Source organism: Eremothecium gossypii, chromosome I (assembly GCF_000091025.4).
Source record: "Eremothecium gossypii ATCC 10895 chromosome I, complete sequence".
NCBI lineage: Eukaryota > Fungi > Ascomycota > Saccharomycetes > Saccharomycetales > Saccharomycetaceae > Eremothecium > Eremothecium gossypii.
The window spans coordinates 27574-47353 of record NC_005782.2 but is presented as its reverse complement, the minus strand read 5'-3'; the positions used below and the strand labels follow the sequence as shown (position 1 = coordinate 47353).

Genomic DNA, 19780 nt, shown 5'->3' with positions numbered 1-19780 from the left:
TGAGTCTGGCCTCTTGGTGACCGGCTATGCTTGACGTAGTAAGCGCTATCGAGTTTCACTTATAAAGTTCATTTTTCAAATGTTACGCGATGGCATTCACTGCATGCGCATCACTGATAAGTGGCCATGAACGTGCGGGACTTCGCCGACAGTCAGAAGACTCACTATACCATTGTGCCCAGCGCCAAGCGCAGAAAACTAGATAGCTATGACACGAATAATGTGCCTTTTGTGAGACTTTTCGATGGCGAGGAGCCAGAAAGCATGGTGCTGCAAAGATGGGAACTGTACCACCAGTTGTATTACGAATTTCACTCTCAGGTAGACGATATTCTGCACGAAATCCAGCGCGATGTATATGGGAGCATTCCACGGGCGATTGCAAAAGGGCTTTCACAGTGTAATGGAAAATATTTTAGTACTCTGTTTCTGCTGGGTGCAGACGGATCGACTCAGGTGGAGGCTCCGGAAGATGATAATAAGCAGATAAACGTCGTGGTGGATCTTACCCCTAAGGAATCCCCGAATCTTCGGATGATCCTACGGCGGTCAATGTTCAAATTGCATTCTGCTCTAGATACAAAATTACATGGGAATCAGGACGAAGCTGACGGCGAAGAGGTGCTTGACGTTGAGGAATCTGATGAGCAGCAAACAGGGTCCGCTACTCCATTCACTGAGGCCGAAGAGGAAATTGATGGAGTTCTGTACGACCTTTCTATGATAGAACGATTCAGTAAGAAATTTCCGAAGCGGCTTAACCTTATCTTCAACTTCAAGGATGTAGACTCTTTCTACTTCCAGGTGCTAGAGGACTTTATATGGCTATTACAAGCCACTTTGGAGAATGATCAGGTAAGAATATGCTTTGTCTTTAACATCAATACTAACATATCCAATTTCGAGAAGAACTTGAAACAGAACTGTGTCCGACTGCTAAAGAAGAACTTTACAAAACTGGATTTGTCTCATAACAAGGGACATAAATATGTCAACAGCGTTTTTAAAAGCTTCCTGAATACTGTGGATGGAAAACTTAATCTTTCGCCCAGGTTCGTTAAGTTTATCCTGGATAAAATGAACAACAAGTCTAACCAGAATCTTCCATTACTGATTAAAATCCTGGATTATTCGCTGATGGCATATTTCTTTCAAAATCCATACTCAATGTTCATCGATTTGACCAATATAAACCATTTTGATGACAAGTATATTCAGGGACTCGTGAAATGTAATACATTTATGTCATTCATTGAGATTATGATAAAGGAACAGGCACCATCAGACGACATATTATCCTTACTGGAGAATCGTGACAAGGCCCTGGAGGAGTTCTTTGCGGAGTTTCTCGTTAGGGAGAATCCAATAAATGGACATCTCAACCACGTCGTGGACTTTCTGGAGCAGAAATTGGGCGTAACGGATTTTAACGTCATCGAGCTGTACCATCATATGTTATTAGGGACCCTTGATGATTTTCTGAAGGCATGGCCACAATGCAATGGGCATATGGAACAGTTGAGCTTTGAACCCCTGGAGATAGTCTTTCAAGAGCTCTTCACCCTTGACAACAACAATGGACTTTTGACTCAGGCATTGTTTCCCTTTCTTCGTTCTAACATGGAAGACAACCTTTTGAACTGTGAGAGAATTTTCCCAGCTCCAACGAGGTTACAGACTGCTGAGAATAAATTAGAAATGGAACTCAATCAGTTACTGGATCCACCCATTTGCAGACTTTTCAAGCTATACAGGGAGGCCAACGCGGTCATTAATGTTTATGACTTCTTCACGGCATTCAAAGAGACACTGCCTTCGAAGGAGATACTCGAGCTACTCAGGAAGGCTGTCGAGCAGGATGAACTAAAATTACAACCTGATCAGCGGGATACTCTGGTGAAATTCTTTTCTGGATCTAATGACGATGAAATATTCGATAAATTAGCTTTGGTATGGTTTGTGCAGTCGGTTTCTGAGTGTCAATACATAGGTATCTTCAGAACGCACCAATATAAATCGTATGAGGCTATTGAAAAGATAATATGGAGGGGGATATAAAGGTCTAAAAATGACAATTTCTTTCTTGCGTATATATTATCCTCTACACTTCCATAACCTTACTTACCGATACTAAAATCCACCCGTTTTAATAGGAAGTAAGATACCAGGAATACAAAGACGTACAATGCAATAGGAACAGGTTTCCAGTACATCAATTGCTTGGAATACCTATACTTCACGAACATAGTTCCCTTCTGTACTGTGTCAATTATGTTCTTGCACTTGACTGTCATCTTTACATGGCCACTTGTTAGGTCGAAGTAGGAATACTCAGTGGTGACACCCTTCTCTTGTAAAGCCAGTGGTAACTGCACATCCAAGACTTGGGCGCCTTCTGGGAGGTATACGGATAATTCAACATTGTCATAAAAACTATCTGGTGGCCCATTTAGAATAGGTACACGGAGCACATGCTCCTCATTTGAAGCATCGCTGTGTAAGAATTGCGACAATTCATTAGTCCAACCGACAGTAAAGTTGTAGAACCAGCCACCAAAGATTGGAAACCGAGGTTTTAAGAAAAACCGGTCATCCACCACTTTATGAGTGGACACCATTCCAACCAAATCAGTATAGTAATGCTCTGTGGCACCCGTAGGTAGATACATCTCAAACCCCACTAAATAAGGACCAGTTTTTAAAGCATGCCGTCCTTTAATAAACTCTGCTCTCGAGAAACCTCCTTTCAATTTTGCAGCATCATTAGTTAGCTCATAGTATTCTTCAAATTGAAGCGTACCAGCCCAATGCGATACCCAGATATCCCTACGCAAGTTCACGACGCGGGGGAATGGCAAGTCTCTCCGATATGTTACAGTAACGTTTGCTGAAGCGGTATCGGCAGTGTTAAGAGATGGTGATAATTTTAAGGACTGCTTTTCCTCGTCACCAGCCGGCGTTGAACTTGTTGCACCAAGCTCTCTTAACTCTCTCGCACCTATGAACTCCAAAGAGTATTTCGCGGTCGGATAAGATGTGAAAGGCAGCTTGTTCGTAGTTAAGCGCATATAATGGCCTGATCCAAGCGTGATACGTTCTTGCAAGGGCACCCGACCTGCGTTGTGCGCGTAATCAACCTCTAGCTGCACCTTTTCGCCGGGCTCTACTGGAGCAGGTAGTTTAATCATAATGTACCTCACAGGTTGGCCATCAATTTCTGAGCTTTTAGGTAGCGGCACATTGTCCACATATACTTTCATGTCCTTGAAGAAAGCTGCAAACATGGACAGCTTCTCATATACATCGTCGCGAATTCCAAAATAGTAAATGCTCTCCGGCTGGGATCCAGTATTCTTTATCGTCAAATGTACCGCCTCGTGAGGATAAGACTTCACTAAATTAACCTTCCGGGCATAATCTATGTTCTCCCAAACTGGCCTCGGCGTAAAGCTTGCGTCAACCTCACCAACGGCGAAGCGACATAAAACAGATAGCACTAAAGCAATTGGATAACTTAATATCATCATGTTAGACCCCTAGAGCCCTATACTGTTTTAGCGCTAAAATGTCTGCTCGCTTCCAGGCAGTAAGTAGCGTGTTCAAAAGCTCAATCAAGGGCCTGATGTATCGAGATTTCAACTGTCTTTATGTACGACACTACACACAATGGCGCCGTGATGCTCCAGATGATTGATATAGTACAAAAAGGACCTGAGGAGATGATCATCTTCACGATCAGCTCCCATATGCAATGCCTAGCAAAGTTTTCAGCTCAATGGGGATCTTGGAGCTTTCATCTTTGTCGGCGACTCATCAACTATAAAGGTATCATCAGGTAGAATGGGCCTGTCGATTATGAAAGTGGAAGCACGGTCACGGGAGTCGGGCCTTGAGAATGGATCAAGCTCGGGAATACGATTGAAGTCTATATTACGGACACGCAGACTGTAACGCCGACCTTCTTGTTCCAGTTTTAACTTCGGAATAGGTGTGGTATTAGGGTCATCGACATATGCATTCTGGAGGGGCGTCTGAATTTTGCCGATCTTAGAGAGCTTCCGTTTGGTCGTGGAATCCAAGATGTCAGAGGACTTGATGGGGCTGGGTATTGCGCGGCGAGCACCTCGGTAACGATTCTTGATGCGCTCCATCTTGTTCTTCTTAACACGCTCAGAACCTGGGATTGTTACCTTGTCTGCCTTCAGTGGAGTCATGAAGTCGTGTGAGATGCTGTTGCGGTAAGGCCTAAAGACGTCAAGAGGTCGCTGATTGGCGAGCTTCTTTGTCTTATCTTTCCACAAAGTAACCACGTACCGTAGAAGCGCGCGGTTCCAACGACTGCGAAACATCTGTCCTGTTTCTTCATTACGTTTAAATTTCAGTGTTTTCATATTCCACTTGCTGATGCATTTCACTACTAGGTTCACATCCTTTTCCTCAACCTTCAGCTGTACGACTGCATAAAGCTGTTGTATTTTGTCCATTCTGTCCAGCCAATACATGAAGCCGTTTAACAAGAGCATGGATGACCGTAGCCGCCCAGCCTGCTTCAGCCACAGTTTTCGAAGTTCCATTTTGCCGATAATTCGAGAGAGCAGTAACTTACCCATATCCCGCCTGTTCTTGCGATTTGCGACGCGAACACATTCATTGGAGTAGAAACTCCATCTCTCCTTCATCTTACGGAGGAATCGTCTCTTCAGTTTAACATTATTTTTACATTCATAATTGTCCAAGATAATTTCCAATCTAACATCCTTCCGAATACTTGCATTCTGTCTCCAGACATCGACATATCTCTTGAGATATATGTTGGACACAATGTCATCGTAGTATGTTTCCCTGAAACGGACAGCGTCTATTTTTGCCACCGCTTTCTTTAGGCGCTGAGCTGCCTTTAGCCGTTGGAAGAGGGATGCTTTATCATACAATACTGCCTTCCGTGCATAAGCCTGCTGCCAACAGGAAAACATTAGTTTTACAAGATGAGAGTGGTAACTTTTATCTGTGATATAGTTTAAATCATCAAATGCGAGGTATTTTCTTTTAAATTCGTGTTCCCAATAACGTTGAACTAGCATTTTCCCTACAACTCTCACATTCTGCTCCTCCGTGTGCCGTTTCCTCCATACAGATAGGTAACTTGAAATCAATTTCACTTCCGTAAGTTTATTGTGTTGTTGTAATTTGGCACCAAGGATTAGCGCCCTCAATGCTTTTTTGGCAACATTGCTATTTCGTTGGGTCTCTGATTTGACTTTTAGCGAAGTGGTTAGCCGCCATGCAGAAAATTGTTTTTTCATCAGCAATTTGTTCTTGTCACTCAGAACTTGGTAGAGCATTTTCCTCTCCGTATACCTTATGCTCCAAACACGATTGAAAATAAACTCTAGCAAATTATTATCAAGCGTGGCCTGCAAATGTAATTCGCTTAGCCTGTAGTGAAACTGCTTGCGCCATATCTTATATGCCTTCTTCTTAACGAATGTGAGCTCCGCCGCGTCTAACTGCCTTTGCTGTATATCTTGCCGCTGCAGTCTTGAAACCCATTTTATGAGCAATGGCCTCAACGTTAACGCCTTCTCTGCAAAACACCCAAATGAATTTAGTTCGTTCATCGAGTTGAAATGCTGTAATACTTTTGCAAGCGTCATCCGCTGCGTCAGTACAGTAAATACTGGCGCGACAGACTTTGTTCTCCCGGCAAGGCGCCATCGAGCAAGGAATTTTGTCTTCAGATTATGCGCGTGAAACACTTCCGCTTTATCATTGCACTCAGTCATGCGCATATAGCGACTCCGAAACCGTTCCACATAGTCGACCACATGAAAGTTATCAGCCATCTTCTCCTTTGTCTTCCGGATACTGTATTGCTTCGCCCAGGTGTCGAACATGGAGGCTGTCAAACGAAGTTCGTCCGCGTTGGAAGCGTCTTCTTCCCAATATTCGGCTACCAGTTTGTACTTCTCCGTCCAACGGTAGAGATATTTCTTAAGCAGATAATTGCCCCATATGGACTCACAAACGCCCAGGTTGGTAGTTATGTTCCACTTCAGGCGCCAGCTCAAAAACCACTTTCGCACTAGTTGCAACTGGTGTCTGTATTCCACGAGCGCTAACTTCATAGGGATGTTTTCTGGGCGCAGTAGGAAAGCGGTGAGAATCGAATCCATGATTGGCGACAGCTCGTAGCTCTGTTGCAGCTCATTCTGCAGCGCCAAAATGTACTGGTCCTGCAGTGGCTCTGAACCTCCCTCATGCAGTAGAGCCACGTATTTCTTCAGCACTTTGGCGAAATCCAGCGACAAGCCATGCCGCACCAGAAACACCTGTACCATATTGTACAGCCGTTGCAGCACGGTATCCTGCTCATCCTCTACCCCTCCGCCGTCGCCGCCGCCGCCGCCACCGCCGCTGTGATCCTCGTACGGCTCCTCAAAGAGTGGCGACAGCACCGCCTGGTTCGACAGCCCCGAGCTGCGCTGTAGAAAGTTGTTGTCCCAGTAGATGTACTCCGGTTCCTGTCCAGTCAGCGAAGGCTCAAAGTACCGCCGATTTCGCGAGATCTTCAAGTTCTGCATTAGCTCCTGGATGCTCTTATGCACCAGCGACCCTGTAGAGTAATGCGCGTCGCTGGCTATCAGATCATTCGTCGAGTAGCCCAGCTCCTCCATCGTTCCAGCATACGAAATGTCGGGAAGCATTGTCCCATCACTGCTTGCAGACGGTGCTGAATCATCCATGCCTGCCTGCCACTATAAACCCCTTTGAGATAGTGCCAATATGACACTACCGCTCCAGTAGTTGTGTCCAGACTGCCAAGCGCCATGCACGCCATATTTTAACGTCGTTTTATGTATACGTCCAAAGATTCCGTAAAGGACGATATTTGAACATAGTCCTCCTCTTCTTCTGGGTGGCAAAAGCGACCTGGGCTATCAACATCATCAAGGGCTGTTCTCTGCGAAAACTGGGAGACCTTGGAGCAGCGGCAGAATTAGCAATGGACGGCATTCAAGTGGATATAAACCGGCTGAAGAAAGGCGAGGTGAGCTTGGGAACCTCTATGTATGTTTGACGGGCGGCTATGTTGGCAAACGGGGAGAATACTAACAGACATGCAGCATGGCGGTGAAGTTCCGGGACGGTGTGATCCTCGGTGCAGACTCGCGCACAACCACAGGAACTTACATTGCGAACAGAGTCACAGACAAGCTAACGCGGGTGCACGACCGCATCTGGTGTTGTCGGTCGGGATCTGCGGCGGACACACAGGCGGTGGCCGACATGGTGCAGCACTATCTGGAGCTGTACACGATGCAGTACGGTGAGCCGAGCGCCAGCACAGCGGCATCGCTGTTCAGCACGATCTGCTACGAAAACAAGGACCACCTGACGGCCGGCATCATTGTTGCGGGCTACGACGACAAAAATAAGGGCGAGGTGTACAGCATACCGCTGGGAGGCTCCGTGCACAAGGCTCCATATGCCATTGCGGGCTCCGGATCCACGTTCATATACGGGTACTGCGATAAGCACTTCCGCGAGGACATGAGCAAGGAGGAGACTATAGACTTCATGAAGCACTCGCTGTCGCAAGCCATCAAGTGGGACGGCTCCTCCGGCGGTGTGATCCGTATGGTGGTGCTGACCGAGGCTGGCGCGGAGCGTCTGATCTTTTACCCCGAAGACTATGAGAATTTGTAGACTAGTATGTAGCTATACGTCAGTAGCCCGCAATCCCAATGCGTAATATATCGCGCGCTGCTGGCGCGCCAAGGAAACTTTGACCAGGTCACGCACGCCCGGCTCATTGCACCGCACAGATGGGACTCAAAGAGCTGCTCGCAGAAGCACTGCCGGCAGGGCACGACTTCGATGTACTGCATCTGCAGAGCCCAGCCACTGAGCGCCCCCCGCTGACCGAGGCAAGCGGCTGCTCACCGACCACCATCGCCGCACAGCATTTCTTCACACTCAGCAACAACTCCAAAGTGTTCTACGCGCTGCAAGTGGTCGTTTACATCTGCATTGAAGGTACCTCGGGGGACCGCATGCTCTTCGTGTCGAAGGCAGATACCAACGGCTACTGCGACGTCCGGGTCGATGTGCGCCGCGCTACGCGCGCGCTGCTGCAGTTCCTGTTGAGCATCGACCCTAGCCACTACCTGCAGCGCGTCCGCCGGATGCGCATCGATCCCGCTGCCTGCAAGGGCCTCATAACGCCGGCCACCAATGCTGTCGACGCGCTGCGCATACTCGCGCAGCGCTACCGCACGGGCAACCTCGACGTGCGAGCCGCCGCAGACCGCGCACGCTACACAAGCTTCCCGTGCCCCCCACAATATACCACCCGGCTCGCCCTCTTCACCCGCGCCGAGCCGCACTACCTCTTCTCAGAGTCCGCGCAGAACCCGGCCAAGCACGTGCTCCCTGGGGACCGCTTGCTGCGTTGGTGGCTGGCCTCTGTCGACGACCTACTGGTCACCCTATTTGACCCAGCGACGGACGCCGCCCTGCTCATCCCTGGTGAGGACTCCGCCGTCACCGCCCACTACCTGCGTCCCGTCCGCTTCCCGCGCTGGCGCGTGGGCCACGTCTTCGGCGGCTCCGCCGAAGACCCCGCCCTTACGCGCATCCCGCGTTTCCCCGACGACCCCAAGGGCCGCTTCCTCGACGACCTGGCCCACGAGGGCCGCAACCCGTCCCTGCGCGCCTTCTGGACTGAGCTGGTCGCCAGACAGGAGTTCCGCCTCGGCGTCGTCGTCGGCGTCGTCGGCGCCGCCGGCCTCTACACGGGGCCCTGCGCGCGCCCAGCCCCCGAAGACCTGCTCTGTCCGGCCTCGCCAGCCGACTACGTCCACGTCAAGCACTACGTAACCGCCGAAGAATACGCTACTGCGGCCGGCGCCTCCGAGGCCCATCGCAACCTCGTAGACTGTCTTCTTCTGCGCTACGGTGTGGCGATGCCGCGTGTCCGTGGCGCACACAGCACCACTCCGCGCCCCGCGCCAACACAAGATGCCACAAAGAGGCCCGCAGTCAACGACCTAACCGCCCGCTGCGTCCGCAAGAAGCCGCGCTGCTAGCTCTGGTCATCGGCCAACCCTACAAAGCCAGATTGCTCCAGATCACCTCACGTTCTACGTAACCGTTATGATTGGACAACGAAAACGCAAACAGCAGGTTTTCTTTTTTCCGCGTGGGCTCCCCGTTTATATAGCCAGGCATCGAAGAGGGCCGGAAAAAGAGGCTGTTAGTTGCAATTGGGTGTGCTGTTAAGGGCTTTCCACCTGTGTCAATAGGTTTGGGAACTACGAGAGGTTTGGAGGAGCACGCGCGGAAGATTGGTAAAGTTGGACACAATGGCGAGCTTGGAGGACCTGATTCCTACTGTGAACAAGCTGCAGGATGTGATGTACGATGCGGGAATTGACAGCCTGGACTTACCAGTGCTGGCTGTGATCGGATCGCAGTCGTCGGGCAAGTCCTCAATTCTGGAGACTCTGGTGGGCCGGGACTTTCTGCCACGGGGGACCGGGATTGTGACGCGGCGGCCGCTGGTGCTGCAGTTAAATAACATTAAGGCGGACTCGCCACTGATTACGGCGTACACGGCCGAGGAGGCGGAGCCGACGCTGGAGAACCGGCTGCGGGGGCAGAGCGGAGCGCGTGACACGTGGGGGGAGTTTCTGCACCTGCCTGGGCGGCGGTTCTATGATTTTACGGAGATCCGGGGAGAGATAGAGAACGAGACCGCGCGCATTGCGGGCAAGAACAAGGGCATCAGCCGTATTCCGATCAACCTGAAGATATACTCGCCACATGTGCTGAACCTCACGCTGATTGACCTGCCGGGTATCACGAAGGTTCCAATTGGAGAGCAGCCGCCAGACATCGAGCGGCAAATCCGCAATCTGATTCTAGAGTACGTGGCGAAGCCGAACTGCATTATCCTTGCGGTGTCTCCTGCCAACGTGGACTTGGTGAACTCGGAGTCACTGAAGCTTGCGCGCGACGTGGACCCGCATGGGAAGCGGACTATTGGCGTTGTCACGAAGTTGGACCTGATGGACTCGGGCACGAATGCATGGGATATTTTGGCGGGCAAGCTTTATCCGCTGAGACTAGGCTTTGTGGGTGTTGTCAACCGTTCGCAGCAGGATATTCAGGAGAACAAGAGTGTGGAGGATGCGCTGGCCCGCGAGGAGGAGTTTTTCAGCAAGCACCCGGCTTACCGGACGATCTCTTCTAAATGTGGGACGCGCTTCCTCGCCAAAAAGCTGAACCAGATATTGCTCAACCACATCAGAGAGAAGCTGCCTGACATAAAAGCGCGCCTTAACACCTTAATCGGCCAGACAGAGCAGGAGTTGGCGTCTTACGGCGGCTCTAACATAATTTCTCCAGAGAGTAGGGCTGGCCTTGTGTTGCAAATGATGAACAAGTTTGCTACAAACTTCGTTTCGTCAATTGAAGGTACTTCTTCTGATATCAGCACAAAAGAGCTATGTGGCGGTGCCCGGATCTATTACATATACAACAACATTTTTGGTAACTCTTTGAAGTCAATCAACCCCACGGCCAATCTCTCCATCACTGATATAAGAACAGCAATCAGAAATTCGACTGGGCCCAGGCCTTCTCTTTTTGTTCCGGAGCTTGCTTTTGATCTACTGGTGAAGCCCCAAATTAAGCTTCTTTTGGACCCTTCTCAACGCTGTGTCGAGCTGGTTTATGAGGAGCTGATGAAGATTTGCCACAATTGCGGAAGTCCTGCTTTGGCAAGGTACCCCAGATTGCAGGCAAAGTTGATTGAAGTGGTCAGCGATCTACTTCGTGAAAGGCTAGGTCCAACTAGATCCTACGTTGAGAGCTTAATCGACATACACAGAGCTTTTATCAACACTAATCATCCGAACTTCCTAAGTGCTACGGAGGCTATGGCAGATATAGCTGAAGCCAGGCGGCAGAAACAGCAAAACGCTAAGAGATCGGCAGATTTAAAGAAGAAACGCCAGCAGGAGTTGGAGAAGGCTGCTGCTGTAGGAGAGCCAACTAATGGCAACCCATCTCCAAAGGTTGATTCTGATTCTACGATAACATCTAGCGATAGCGAAGGAGAGGATGAAAGAGATCCTAAACAAAATAAGGACTCGTTTTTGAACTACTTCTTTGGTAAAGATCAGCAGCGTAAGGATGGAGATGACATCGCACCATCTTTCAGCGACAAACAGGAGAGGACAATGGATAGCTTTTTCCAACAAGAGGCTGATTTTATGGCAATGGAGACACTTAAAATACAAGATACCGTTGCAGCTCCTGTTGAGGCTGAGCATCCAGAATTGACCGAGAGGGAAGAGCTCGAGTGTGAATTGATAAGAAGGCTCATCATATCGTATTTTGGTATCGTCAGAGAAATGGTTGAAGACCAAATTCCAAAAGCCGTCATGTGCTTCCTTGTGAACTTTTGCAAGGAGGAGGTCCAAAACAGATTAGTATCCAAACTTTACAAGGAATCTCTGTTTGAGGAACTATTGATGGAAGACGAAACCTTAGCTCAGGACAGGGCCAAATGTATTAAACTTCTCGAGGGTTACAAGCAGGCTTCCGTCATTATTGGTGATATTTTGTAATTCATTTATGACAATGCCTCAGAACCTTTCACACTCTAGTATCCACTTCTGTAGTCGTAGATAATCTTGGAAAGCCTTTATATCATCTTTTTACAATGCATACAATATCTGTAAACGCTTTGGTTCTACCCTAAATTACCACAATCCTTTCCATTTCTAATGACTACAAGTATAGATAATTAATTACATGCTTCAAGCTAACATTAAATTCATTTCCCAGTCACAGTAAACTGAATACCAATTGTCACACTTGCCGTCGGTCATTCGCCGCCTCCAAACTTCAAGCATAATCTGTCTGGCTCCCCAATAAGAGCCTATACCAAAATTCACTAATTGAGCTGTCCATTTCTTAAATTCCAACTGCATACTACTGTCTGTACAGGAACAGCCCGCCATAAATCCTTGCCACATTAGGGGGACTATTTTTACGTCCTTGTGTTCAATGATGTTCCCTAGTTCACGCAGATGACTTAATACTTTTTGGACATAGTTTTGCAAGGTATGATCCTCCAAGGAACGAGCCATAGTAAAGTAATATATTAGCAGACCGTAATAAAAGCTCATAGTATGATGGTAAACGCCCTCAACAGTATCGTTAATGAACTCTGCCTTGGAATCATCCTTCCAGAATATCCATTCCGGTTTCCAACTCAGAAGCCTCTGTTCAATCTTGACGCAAAATAATCCAAATGAAGTCGGTTGTGCAGTATTATGCCTTTTGAAATAGAAACGATGCCGTACGAGGCTAACACAGTCAGAAAATAACAGGATCAATGAGTTTGGTAGCCCATATAAAACATCCATACTCAGCGTATCGATTCTGGTTTCGTTAATTTCATGAGGGTATGACTTGGTAACAATCGTGTTAAATAGAGGAACACTGCCCCTAGTATCAAAATACTGACCATCTTTCTCAATGAACTCAATGCATACTCTTCCATTATCTTTGTTTAATTGCTCAACATATCTACCAGTAAATGAGGATGAATCTGTCGACAAAGGCGGTGTCGAACTACCATTTTTCTGAAACTCCTTGTCTCCAGCGTCTTTCATGATGATCTCTTTCTCTTGTACCTTGTCTAAAGCCGTACTATCCTGGATCAATTTGAGAAATGAGAAGATGCGATGTAAGCATCGGGCCTTCTCAGACAAAAGAGGCCTACTCTTCATACGGGATTCAATAAATTCTTCACAAATAGTTAGATGATATTGACAATCTGACATAGTTCCCCACACAACGTCGATCGAGTTCATGGATAAGATAGCGGTGAGAACATCTTTATAATGCTCCTGTCGAGAGGTCGAACTTAGGCATGCGTTCAAGAAACCAGAAGCCTGGTTCCGAAAGTCCATTCCCAAAGACACAAAGTATTTCATCTCTTTCGAATTCTTTGGGAACTTGCTCTGCAGGTGAAAGCATGAAACAGCAAGAAGGGCATTCAGCAACGCATTCCGAGAGTGAGACGTGTATCCTAAGGCACCTAATTCTCCAAGCGCCTTCACTGCTCGAGGAAAGTATATAGTTTTCCACGGGTTCTTAGGAAGAGCGACCACAGACATTAGGTCCGCCACATTCTGCTGATAATAGCTCAGTAGGAATCGCGTCAACCCATGGATCTGCATTCCCATCCTTGGTAAACGAATCAGACTGTTAGTATGCTCGGCCAGTGTAAAAATAGTGGGGTCTGGGACTATAGATGGAACGGACTCAATTGCGCTTGCAGGCATCCGAGATTCGGGACCATGGATCGCCACATTGTCAACAGTATAAGGTGTATGTACGCCAGATAAGCCTTTGTATCCCGTAGAGGAATTGCAATCTGTGCCTTGGTTGTTCAAGAGTAGACGATACACCTTCGAGACCTCGTCAACCGAGGGTGGAACCATAGTCCCTGCGGACTGCAGCGGCAATGTTTGCTCTGGGAATATCGAGCTTTGAGACTTGGGAGGCGCCGTATCCGCAGTAATTCCGTCGCCATGTTGTGCGACGCTTAAGCCCGTTGGGAAAGACAACGTATTCCGCAGCATCGCGGAGGATAGTGTCGTGTCATCCTTGAGCTCGCCGGCCATCCACTCACTGCTTACTAACCCCGGAGTAGAGAAGTCGAAGTCGAACAGAGGTGTCGCGCTCACGGGCGACATAGCTCCAGCAGACTCCGCTGCAGGTGGCCCGGCCTTCGCGAACCCCGCACCAGTCGCGTTACCGGAGCCCAACGAGCCTTGAAGCTCTCCTTTTCTCTTCCGCCGAGCCTGTTTTTCCCGTTCCTCTAGCTTCCGCCGGTGCTCTCGCGCCATCGCGTCTGCAAACACCGGGTTCACCTTACGACGCTTACGCGGCACGTATTTGCGCTTCACCCGGTCCGTGCCCTTGAACACGCCAAAGCGCTTAATGATCCACGTCTTATGATCGGCGATCATCTCAAGCGGCGGGGAGTGCAGAGCGGACAACTCGTCATCCATATCCTCGTAGTACTCGTACTCCTCATCATACCGCACAAACATAATGTTACGCCGCTGGAACGGCTGCGCAGGCTGCTCGCCGTCGCCATCCCGGTCCTCCCCTGCCATTTGGTTCCCAAACTTATCAAACCGTATCGGATTGGACCATCGCAGCTTGATATCGTACCCCCCGCAATCTAAGCCTGACTTCTCGCATCGTTGACAGCTTGGTTTACCCAGATCGCATTTAACTTTCCTCAGCCGGCACGTCCAGCACCCTGTGAATGTCTTTGCTCTTGGTCGTCTTACCGCCGTACCGCTGCCTTCCTTCTTCTGCAACGCCTCATCATTCCTGGCCGCCGGCGTGCAACGCGCACTCGCCGTGTCCTTCTCGTCCTTGATCATCCACGGTCGCTCTTGCTAGCCCTATGTGAGATTTTCAGCTAACAGCAGTCTGCGTTCCTCATCTCTGAGATAGCAAGTGATCTATAATTCTTCGTCCTCGAGAGGAAACAGCGAGCGGGCCGGCTCACGGCTAGCTAATTTATATCACGTGACATTGTTATTCTAGATGTATGGGTCTTCTATATATGCCGCTACAGACATATTGATAGTAGTTGATGGGTTTATAAACCAGTAGCTCTTGATATAATACTCGGTTACTAGCTTAATCTGCACGATACCGTCGCAATACTGCGCCCCATCGCTACGCGCGATAAAACTGTCACTAGATATGATTAGTGTTACGACTCGCCGGCCACTGTTGCAACCGCACGACTATTCCAGCTAAACTGGTATTAATAGTCGGTATTCCTCATTTTAATTACGATCACGTGCTAAATGTCCGGGTACATTAGTGCACCCGTACACCGCATTACGACATTACGACGCTTCTTGACTAACCAGGTTATCACGTGTATATAGTTACATACGAACGTCTGGTACAAGGAAGAGCCGGCCGGAAGTCCACTTCACCCTTAAATTGCCACATTTCATGAGCATTTACAACAGAAGCACAGCTGTAAACGTTTCTCGAACTCGTGAAGTTTCATATTGTTCCTTAAGGGCCCTTGATGTTGCAGTTCAAGCTAGTTCTGTTGGGAGACTCGTCGGTCGGTAAGTCGTCAATTGTTCATCGCTTCGTGAAGGATTCGTTCGATGAGTTCCGGGAAAGCACAATCGGCGCCGCATTTCTGTCCCGTACCATCAAGCTGGCGGACCACGACGACGCAATGATCAAGTTTGAGATCTGGGACACCGCGGGACAGGAGCGGTACAAATCGCTGGCTCCGATGTATTACAGGAATGCGAACGCCGCGTTGGTGGTGTATGACGTGACACAGGAGGATTCTCTAGCAAAGGCACAGAGCTGGGTGAACGAATTAAAGAGCAAGGTTGGTGACGAGGATCTGGTAATCTTCCTTGTTGGCAATAAATTGGATTTGGTGGATGAGGACTGCAAGCCGAGGGTGATTGACAGCGAGGAAGCACAGGCATACGCAGAAGCGCATGGCTTGATGTTCCACGAGGTTAGCGCCAAGACCGGCACGGGTATCCTGGATGTGTTCCAGGGGATTGGGGGGAAACTCTACGAGCAGCGGCGCGAGTCCCTGGCGGCGCAGCCTCAGCATTCCTCCAGTATTCAGCTTCAGAGGCCAACCACGAATGATGCAACCTCTTGCTGCGTGTAGCTCCACTTTCCCTGTAGCTCGCTGTTTCGCACCTGGGGTACTTCTTCTGCATCGTTATATAGTCATTCCTTCCTTCTTTAAGTATGGAAAATCGTCGTTATTAATCGACTGATATACGCAATAGTTATCTATTATAAACTTATTCAGTTCAACTCACAGATGTAAGAAGGGGAGATGCAATTAACGTCAAGCCAAGTTAATCGCAAGACTGACGATATTACTTGTTCAATGCGTCGCAAATCATCTTACAGGCTTTCTCGACACTCTCCTTCGTACCCCTCACGTAAATGATGTCGCTAACCTTGTCGGATTTCTTTGGAACGTTGATCAGGGTGTTTGTGGTTTCTCTGATCTGCTTGATGTTCGAGCCGCCTGGACCCACAACCTTGTTAAACTTCTTAACATTTTCGCACCAGAGGTAGCCGATGCAATTTGCCTTTGGTGCTAGTTCGATTCTCTCTTTGATTTGATCAGCCGCCGCTTCCAAGGCTTGTTCCTTGGTCATGGCATGCTTGCCCTCCTCTCCAAGAATATCAGATAGGTCCACATGTTCGTATGTTAGTCTCCATGGGATATTATCGTTGGCAGATGCCTCAGGAGCAGATACTTCTTCAATCGTCAACTTAGTGCCTTCGCCTTCCGAGCCGCGCACCCGCTCAATAGGAATGGGTTGCTCAGAGCGCGATAGTTTATTCGCCTTTTTGGAAGAGTTACCATGCTTAACGTTAATGAAGTAAGTCATCCGTAGCTTATTGATCAACTGACCCCGCTCTGAAACAAAGGCATGGTAAACAGCAGGAACCATAATTTCCTGATCGTAGCTATCTCTGATAATGGTAGAGAAAATCTCCTTTTCACACTTTTCAACGGCTTCTGGTCGACCATGAATTGTAACCTTGCCCTCCTTCCCCTTGTCTGGTACTTCTATTCTGACGTTGAACTGAGACTCTAGCTGTCTTCTAACGGATCCTCCTGGACCTATCAAAGCACCCTGTCTGTCGGCTGGAATATTCAGTTCCTTGGCGACACTGGCTTTGATATCCTGTACAATCTGGTTCAACGCCTTGGACATCTTCTCAACAAATGTTTTTGGACCAGAGATCGTAATCACCTTGTTTGTAGACTCCGCATTTGGAACGTCAACGGTCTTGTTTCTGATGTCATCGCCACCAGCTTTAGAGATGAAATCTTTCAAAGTACTTCCACCAGGACCAACAATTAGTTTGTGATACTTGGCATCGATTTCCAATTGTTTTGTGGTGAAATCAGAAGCTTCCGCGATAATAGCATCAACAGCTTTTGAAGCTTCTTTAATCGCCTGTCTGGAGCCGGTGATTTCTAGCTGAACGGTATCTAAGTTCTGTTCCTTAGCAGTTTTGGTATTTTGGAGAAGTTTTAGCTCGACTCCAAGTTCAGCTCTAATGCCGTTGATAACATCACCATTTTTACCAATGACGCGAGGAACGTGTTCAACTGGAACGTTGATCACAGATTTGTGACCGTTCTCGATTTCAAAATCCAACAATGCCTTTAGTTCAGCGTGAGCTTTATTAACACCACGAGAAGGTCCCTTAATGGTAACAACCTCACCCTCCTTTGGGAACTGGATACGAACGCTGTACTTATTCTCCAATCTAATGCGGTAAGTACCCTGGGAGCCGATCAAGGAGCCATGGTACTTGGTTGGTACAATTAGCTCTTTAGTAGTGATATCAGCCCACTTCTTAGCCTCAGATGCGATATGAGTCTTTGCATGTTGAAGGTTATACTCCAGCCCAGTTAGCGTGATTTCAGTATTCGTATCGTTAGATTCGGAAGGTACATCAATCTGAACATCGAACTTCTGGCGAATCTGAGCCAAGTTTGTTCCCTTAGGGCCGATCAATCTTGAAACAGTATTGGCTGGTACGGAAACAGTCAGCTTGCTCTTCTTACTTGGATTTTCAGCAATGCTTTCAAATGCCTTCACAGCCGCTTTTACAGCTTTCTCATCACCCCTGATGGTTATCTCGTCCTCCGAAGGTGTGTGGAGTTTGATCTGCGCATGGCCGCCAGCAGAAGTAATGTTCTCTAGCACAAGATTCCACGTGACGGAGTCATCTGAAAAGTGTAGAACTTGGAATTCGGCATCAAAGTTCACTATTTTAGTGAATAGTTTGGATTGTTTGGTGCGTACTTCATCCAACACGGCAGCAACCTTCTCCAGATGCTCCTTCACCTCCTCGGGCGAGGGTTGGAAGTCTTCTTCGTCAACCTTGGCAAATAGCAGCACGGTATTGTCGCCTTCGTAGTGATCGCCGAGCTGAACAAATGGGATTTCCGCCTTGGATAGCGCCTGCTTGATATCCTTGTGGAAAAGCTCATAATCTAGGTCATCAACAGCTAGAACATGCGAAGGAGTGAGTCGGTTTACTATATTAATGATTTGCTTGCGAACAGTTTTCGTCTGCTCCGCAATATCCGCCTTCGAAATAATGTTGATCGACACATTGTCTAAACCTGGCAACTCCTCCGGAGTTGGTAAGACTAACTTCACTTCCTTGAACGACTCCTTAATATCCTTGAGGATGTCGTACTTGGCGAAGTAGAACATTAAATTCTTTGCATGAGCGACATTCTTTCCGTGAGCCTTGGATACCTCCAAAGATTCTACAATGTACTGCTTAGACGACTGGCGAGCATATGCGATCGCGTCATCAAGATTAGCGGACAGTCCGTAGAACGACACAGTATCATCACCAAGGGCGGTTGGGAAGATAACGGAGACCTTGTATTTCTCCCTGACATCCTCTGCATCGATCAGAGGCTGGAACTTGCGAGGAATCGAAATCTTTTTCTCAGATACCTTGCTTGCTAAAGTGTTCAAGTAATTCTGAACATTCACCTTTGCTTCCTTCGCTTCATCGCGTGGCCCCATAAGAACGATCTTCTCAGAGCCGTTAGGGAAGGCCTTCACAGTCACGTCCTCGGAAATCTCCACGTCCGCCAGCGAAATGAATGGGATGAGCTGCTTGTTCTCGACGGCAACACTGATGGTAGCGTTTTTCGTCTCCTCCTTCACAATCGACAAGATCTTGTCCTTCGCAAAGTTGACTGAAGCGACATCACCATGCAATGAGATGTTGATCAGCTGATCGTCAAGGTCAGCATCGTAGGCATCCGCCTCCGCCGTCTTCGCGATGTCGATCTTTATGCCGCCAGCCGCGTTCGTGATCTCGCGGATCATGCGCCCACCCGGTCCGATGATGGACGAGACCGTCTTGGACGGCACCTGGATCACAACCGTGACGGGGCGCGTCAACTTCTTTACCAGCTCGCGCTTCGCATTGTACACGTTCGTGGGGGAGCCGGTGATGAGGAACGTCCGCGACAGCTTCGACAATGTCGACTCGATCGATACCGAGTGCGACTGCTTAACCGACACCACAAACTTGGAAAACTCCGCTTTGCTGATGGTCACCTGCGTCTGAAGGTCCAACGAGAACGCCTCCTGCATCGTCTTCGAGCGCATCGGTTTCGCTCCAGAGCCCACAGGCCCCGGCGAGGGCGAGGGCGACGCGCTTTGCGATTCCGGCTTTTTCATGTTCGGCCCCCACTGAACTTTCTGCGTCTCGAAGATCACCGAGCTCAATGGCGGGAAATCTGCACGCGTTGGCATCCGCTTAGGTGCCACGACCGCGGCCCCGCCGGCACCCTCAGGCTCTGCGCCGGTCGCTGTGTCTGCTACCGGGGTTTCCGAGCTCTCCGCCGTCGTGGGCGGCGTCTCAATCACCACAGAGTGTTGTGGCTCTTCAACGGCGGCTTGCGATTCCATGTCAGCTATATCCTGATACCTTAACCAAAAATTTCAATATACGAAAGCACCCGCGAACACACAGAGGTAAACCACTAGCACCAGAAGCAGGACGGTAGGAGTCGTGAAGGATCTCGAGTGTGTAATGCGCTGACCGCCACGAAACTTCAGTGGGCGGTGCGCTCCCACACAATTTTTTCACCGATTTGAGCACCCCGCGC

At 48.7% G+C, this 19780-nt stretch overlaps 9 protein-coding genes across 9 annotated transcripts; 5 read left to right on the top strand and 4 right to left on the bottom strand.

Annotated features, from left to right (window-relative positions):
• Positions 1-126: 126 nt before the first annotated feature.
• On the top strand, positions 127-2058 carry ORC3 (origin recognition complex subunit 3; the record flags this gene model as incomplete). The annotated part of the gene is made up of 1 exon (NM_207726.1): positions 127-2058. One exon carries the CDS (start codon positions 127-129, stop codon positions 2056-2058), a length of 1932 nt encoding a protein of 643 aa, NP_982373.1.
• Positions 2059-2117: 59 nt separating this feature from the next.
• Positions 2118-3527, bottom strand: OST1 (dolichyl-diphosphooligosaccharide--protein glycotransferase subunit OST1; the record flags this gene model as incomplete). The annotated part of the gene is made up of 1 exon (NM_207725.1): positions 2118-3527. One exon carries the CDS (start codon positions 3525-3527, stop codon positions 2118-2120), a length of 1410 nt encoding a protein of 469 aa, NP_982372.1.
• Positions 3528-3767: 240 nt separating this feature from the next.
• SFI1 (Sfi1p) lies at positions 3768-6743 on the bottom strand (the record flags this gene model as incomplete). Its single annotated transcript, NM_207724.1, has 1 exon — positions 3768-6743. The coding sequence occupies one exon, from the start codon at positions 6741-6743 to the stop codon at positions 3768-3770; it is 2976 nt and encodes a 991-aa protein (NP_982371.1).
• Positions 6744-7003: 260 nt separating this feature from the next.
• PRE3 (proteasome core particle subunit beta 1) lies at positions 7004-7707 on the top strand (the record flags this gene model as incomplete). Its single annotated transcript, NM_207723.1, has 2 exons — positions 7004-7068; positions 7125-7707. 2 exons carry the CDS (start codon positions 7004-7006, stop codon positions 7705-7707), a joined length of 648 nt encoding a protein of 215 aa, NP_982370.1.
• A 119-nt stretch (positions 7708-7826) lies between these two features.
• On the top strand, positions 7827-9089 carry RTT109 (H3 histone acetyltransferase RTT109; the record flags this gene model as incomplete). Its single annotated transcript, NM_207722.1, has 1 exon — positions 7827-9089. The coding sequence occupies one exon, from the start codon at positions 7827-7829 to the stop codon at positions 9087-9089; it is 1263 nt and encodes a 420-aa protein (NP_982369.1).
• Positions 9090-9365: 276 nt separating this feature from the next.
• DNM1 (dynamin-related GTPase DNM1) lies at positions 9366-11636 on the top strand (the record flags this gene model as incomplete). The annotated part of the gene is made up of 1 exon (NM_207721.1): positions 9366-11636. One exon carries the CDS (start codon positions 9366-9368, stop codon positions 11634-11636), a length of 2271 nt encoding a protein of 756 aa, NP_982368.1.
• Positions 11637-11828: 192 nt separating this feature from the next.
• On the bottom strand, positions 11829-14480 carry ARG81 (Arg81p; the record flags this gene model as incomplete). The annotated part of the gene is made up of 1 exon (NM_207720.1): positions 11829-14480. One exon carries the CDS (start codon positions 14478-14480, stop codon positions 11829-11831), a length of 2652 nt encoding a protein of 883 aa, NP_982367.1.
• A 668-nt stretch (positions 14481-15148) lies between these two features.
• Positions 15149-15766, top strand: YPT52 (Rab family GTPase YPT52; the record flags this gene model as incomplete). Its single annotated transcript, NM_207719.1, has 1 exon — positions 15149-15766. One exon carries the CDS (start codon positions 15149-15151, stop codon positions 15764-15766), a length of 618 nt encoding a protein of 205 aa, NP_982366.1.
• Positions 15767-15983: 217 nt separating this feature from the next.
• Positions 15984-19580, bottom strand: SCP160 (Scp160p; the record flags this gene model as incomplete). Its single annotated transcript, NM_207718.1, has 1 exon — positions 15984-19580. One exon carries the CDS (start codon positions 19578-19580, stop codon positions 15984-15986), a length of 3597 nt encoding a protein of 1198 aa, NP_982365.1.
• Positions 19581-19780: the final 200 nt, after the last annotated feature.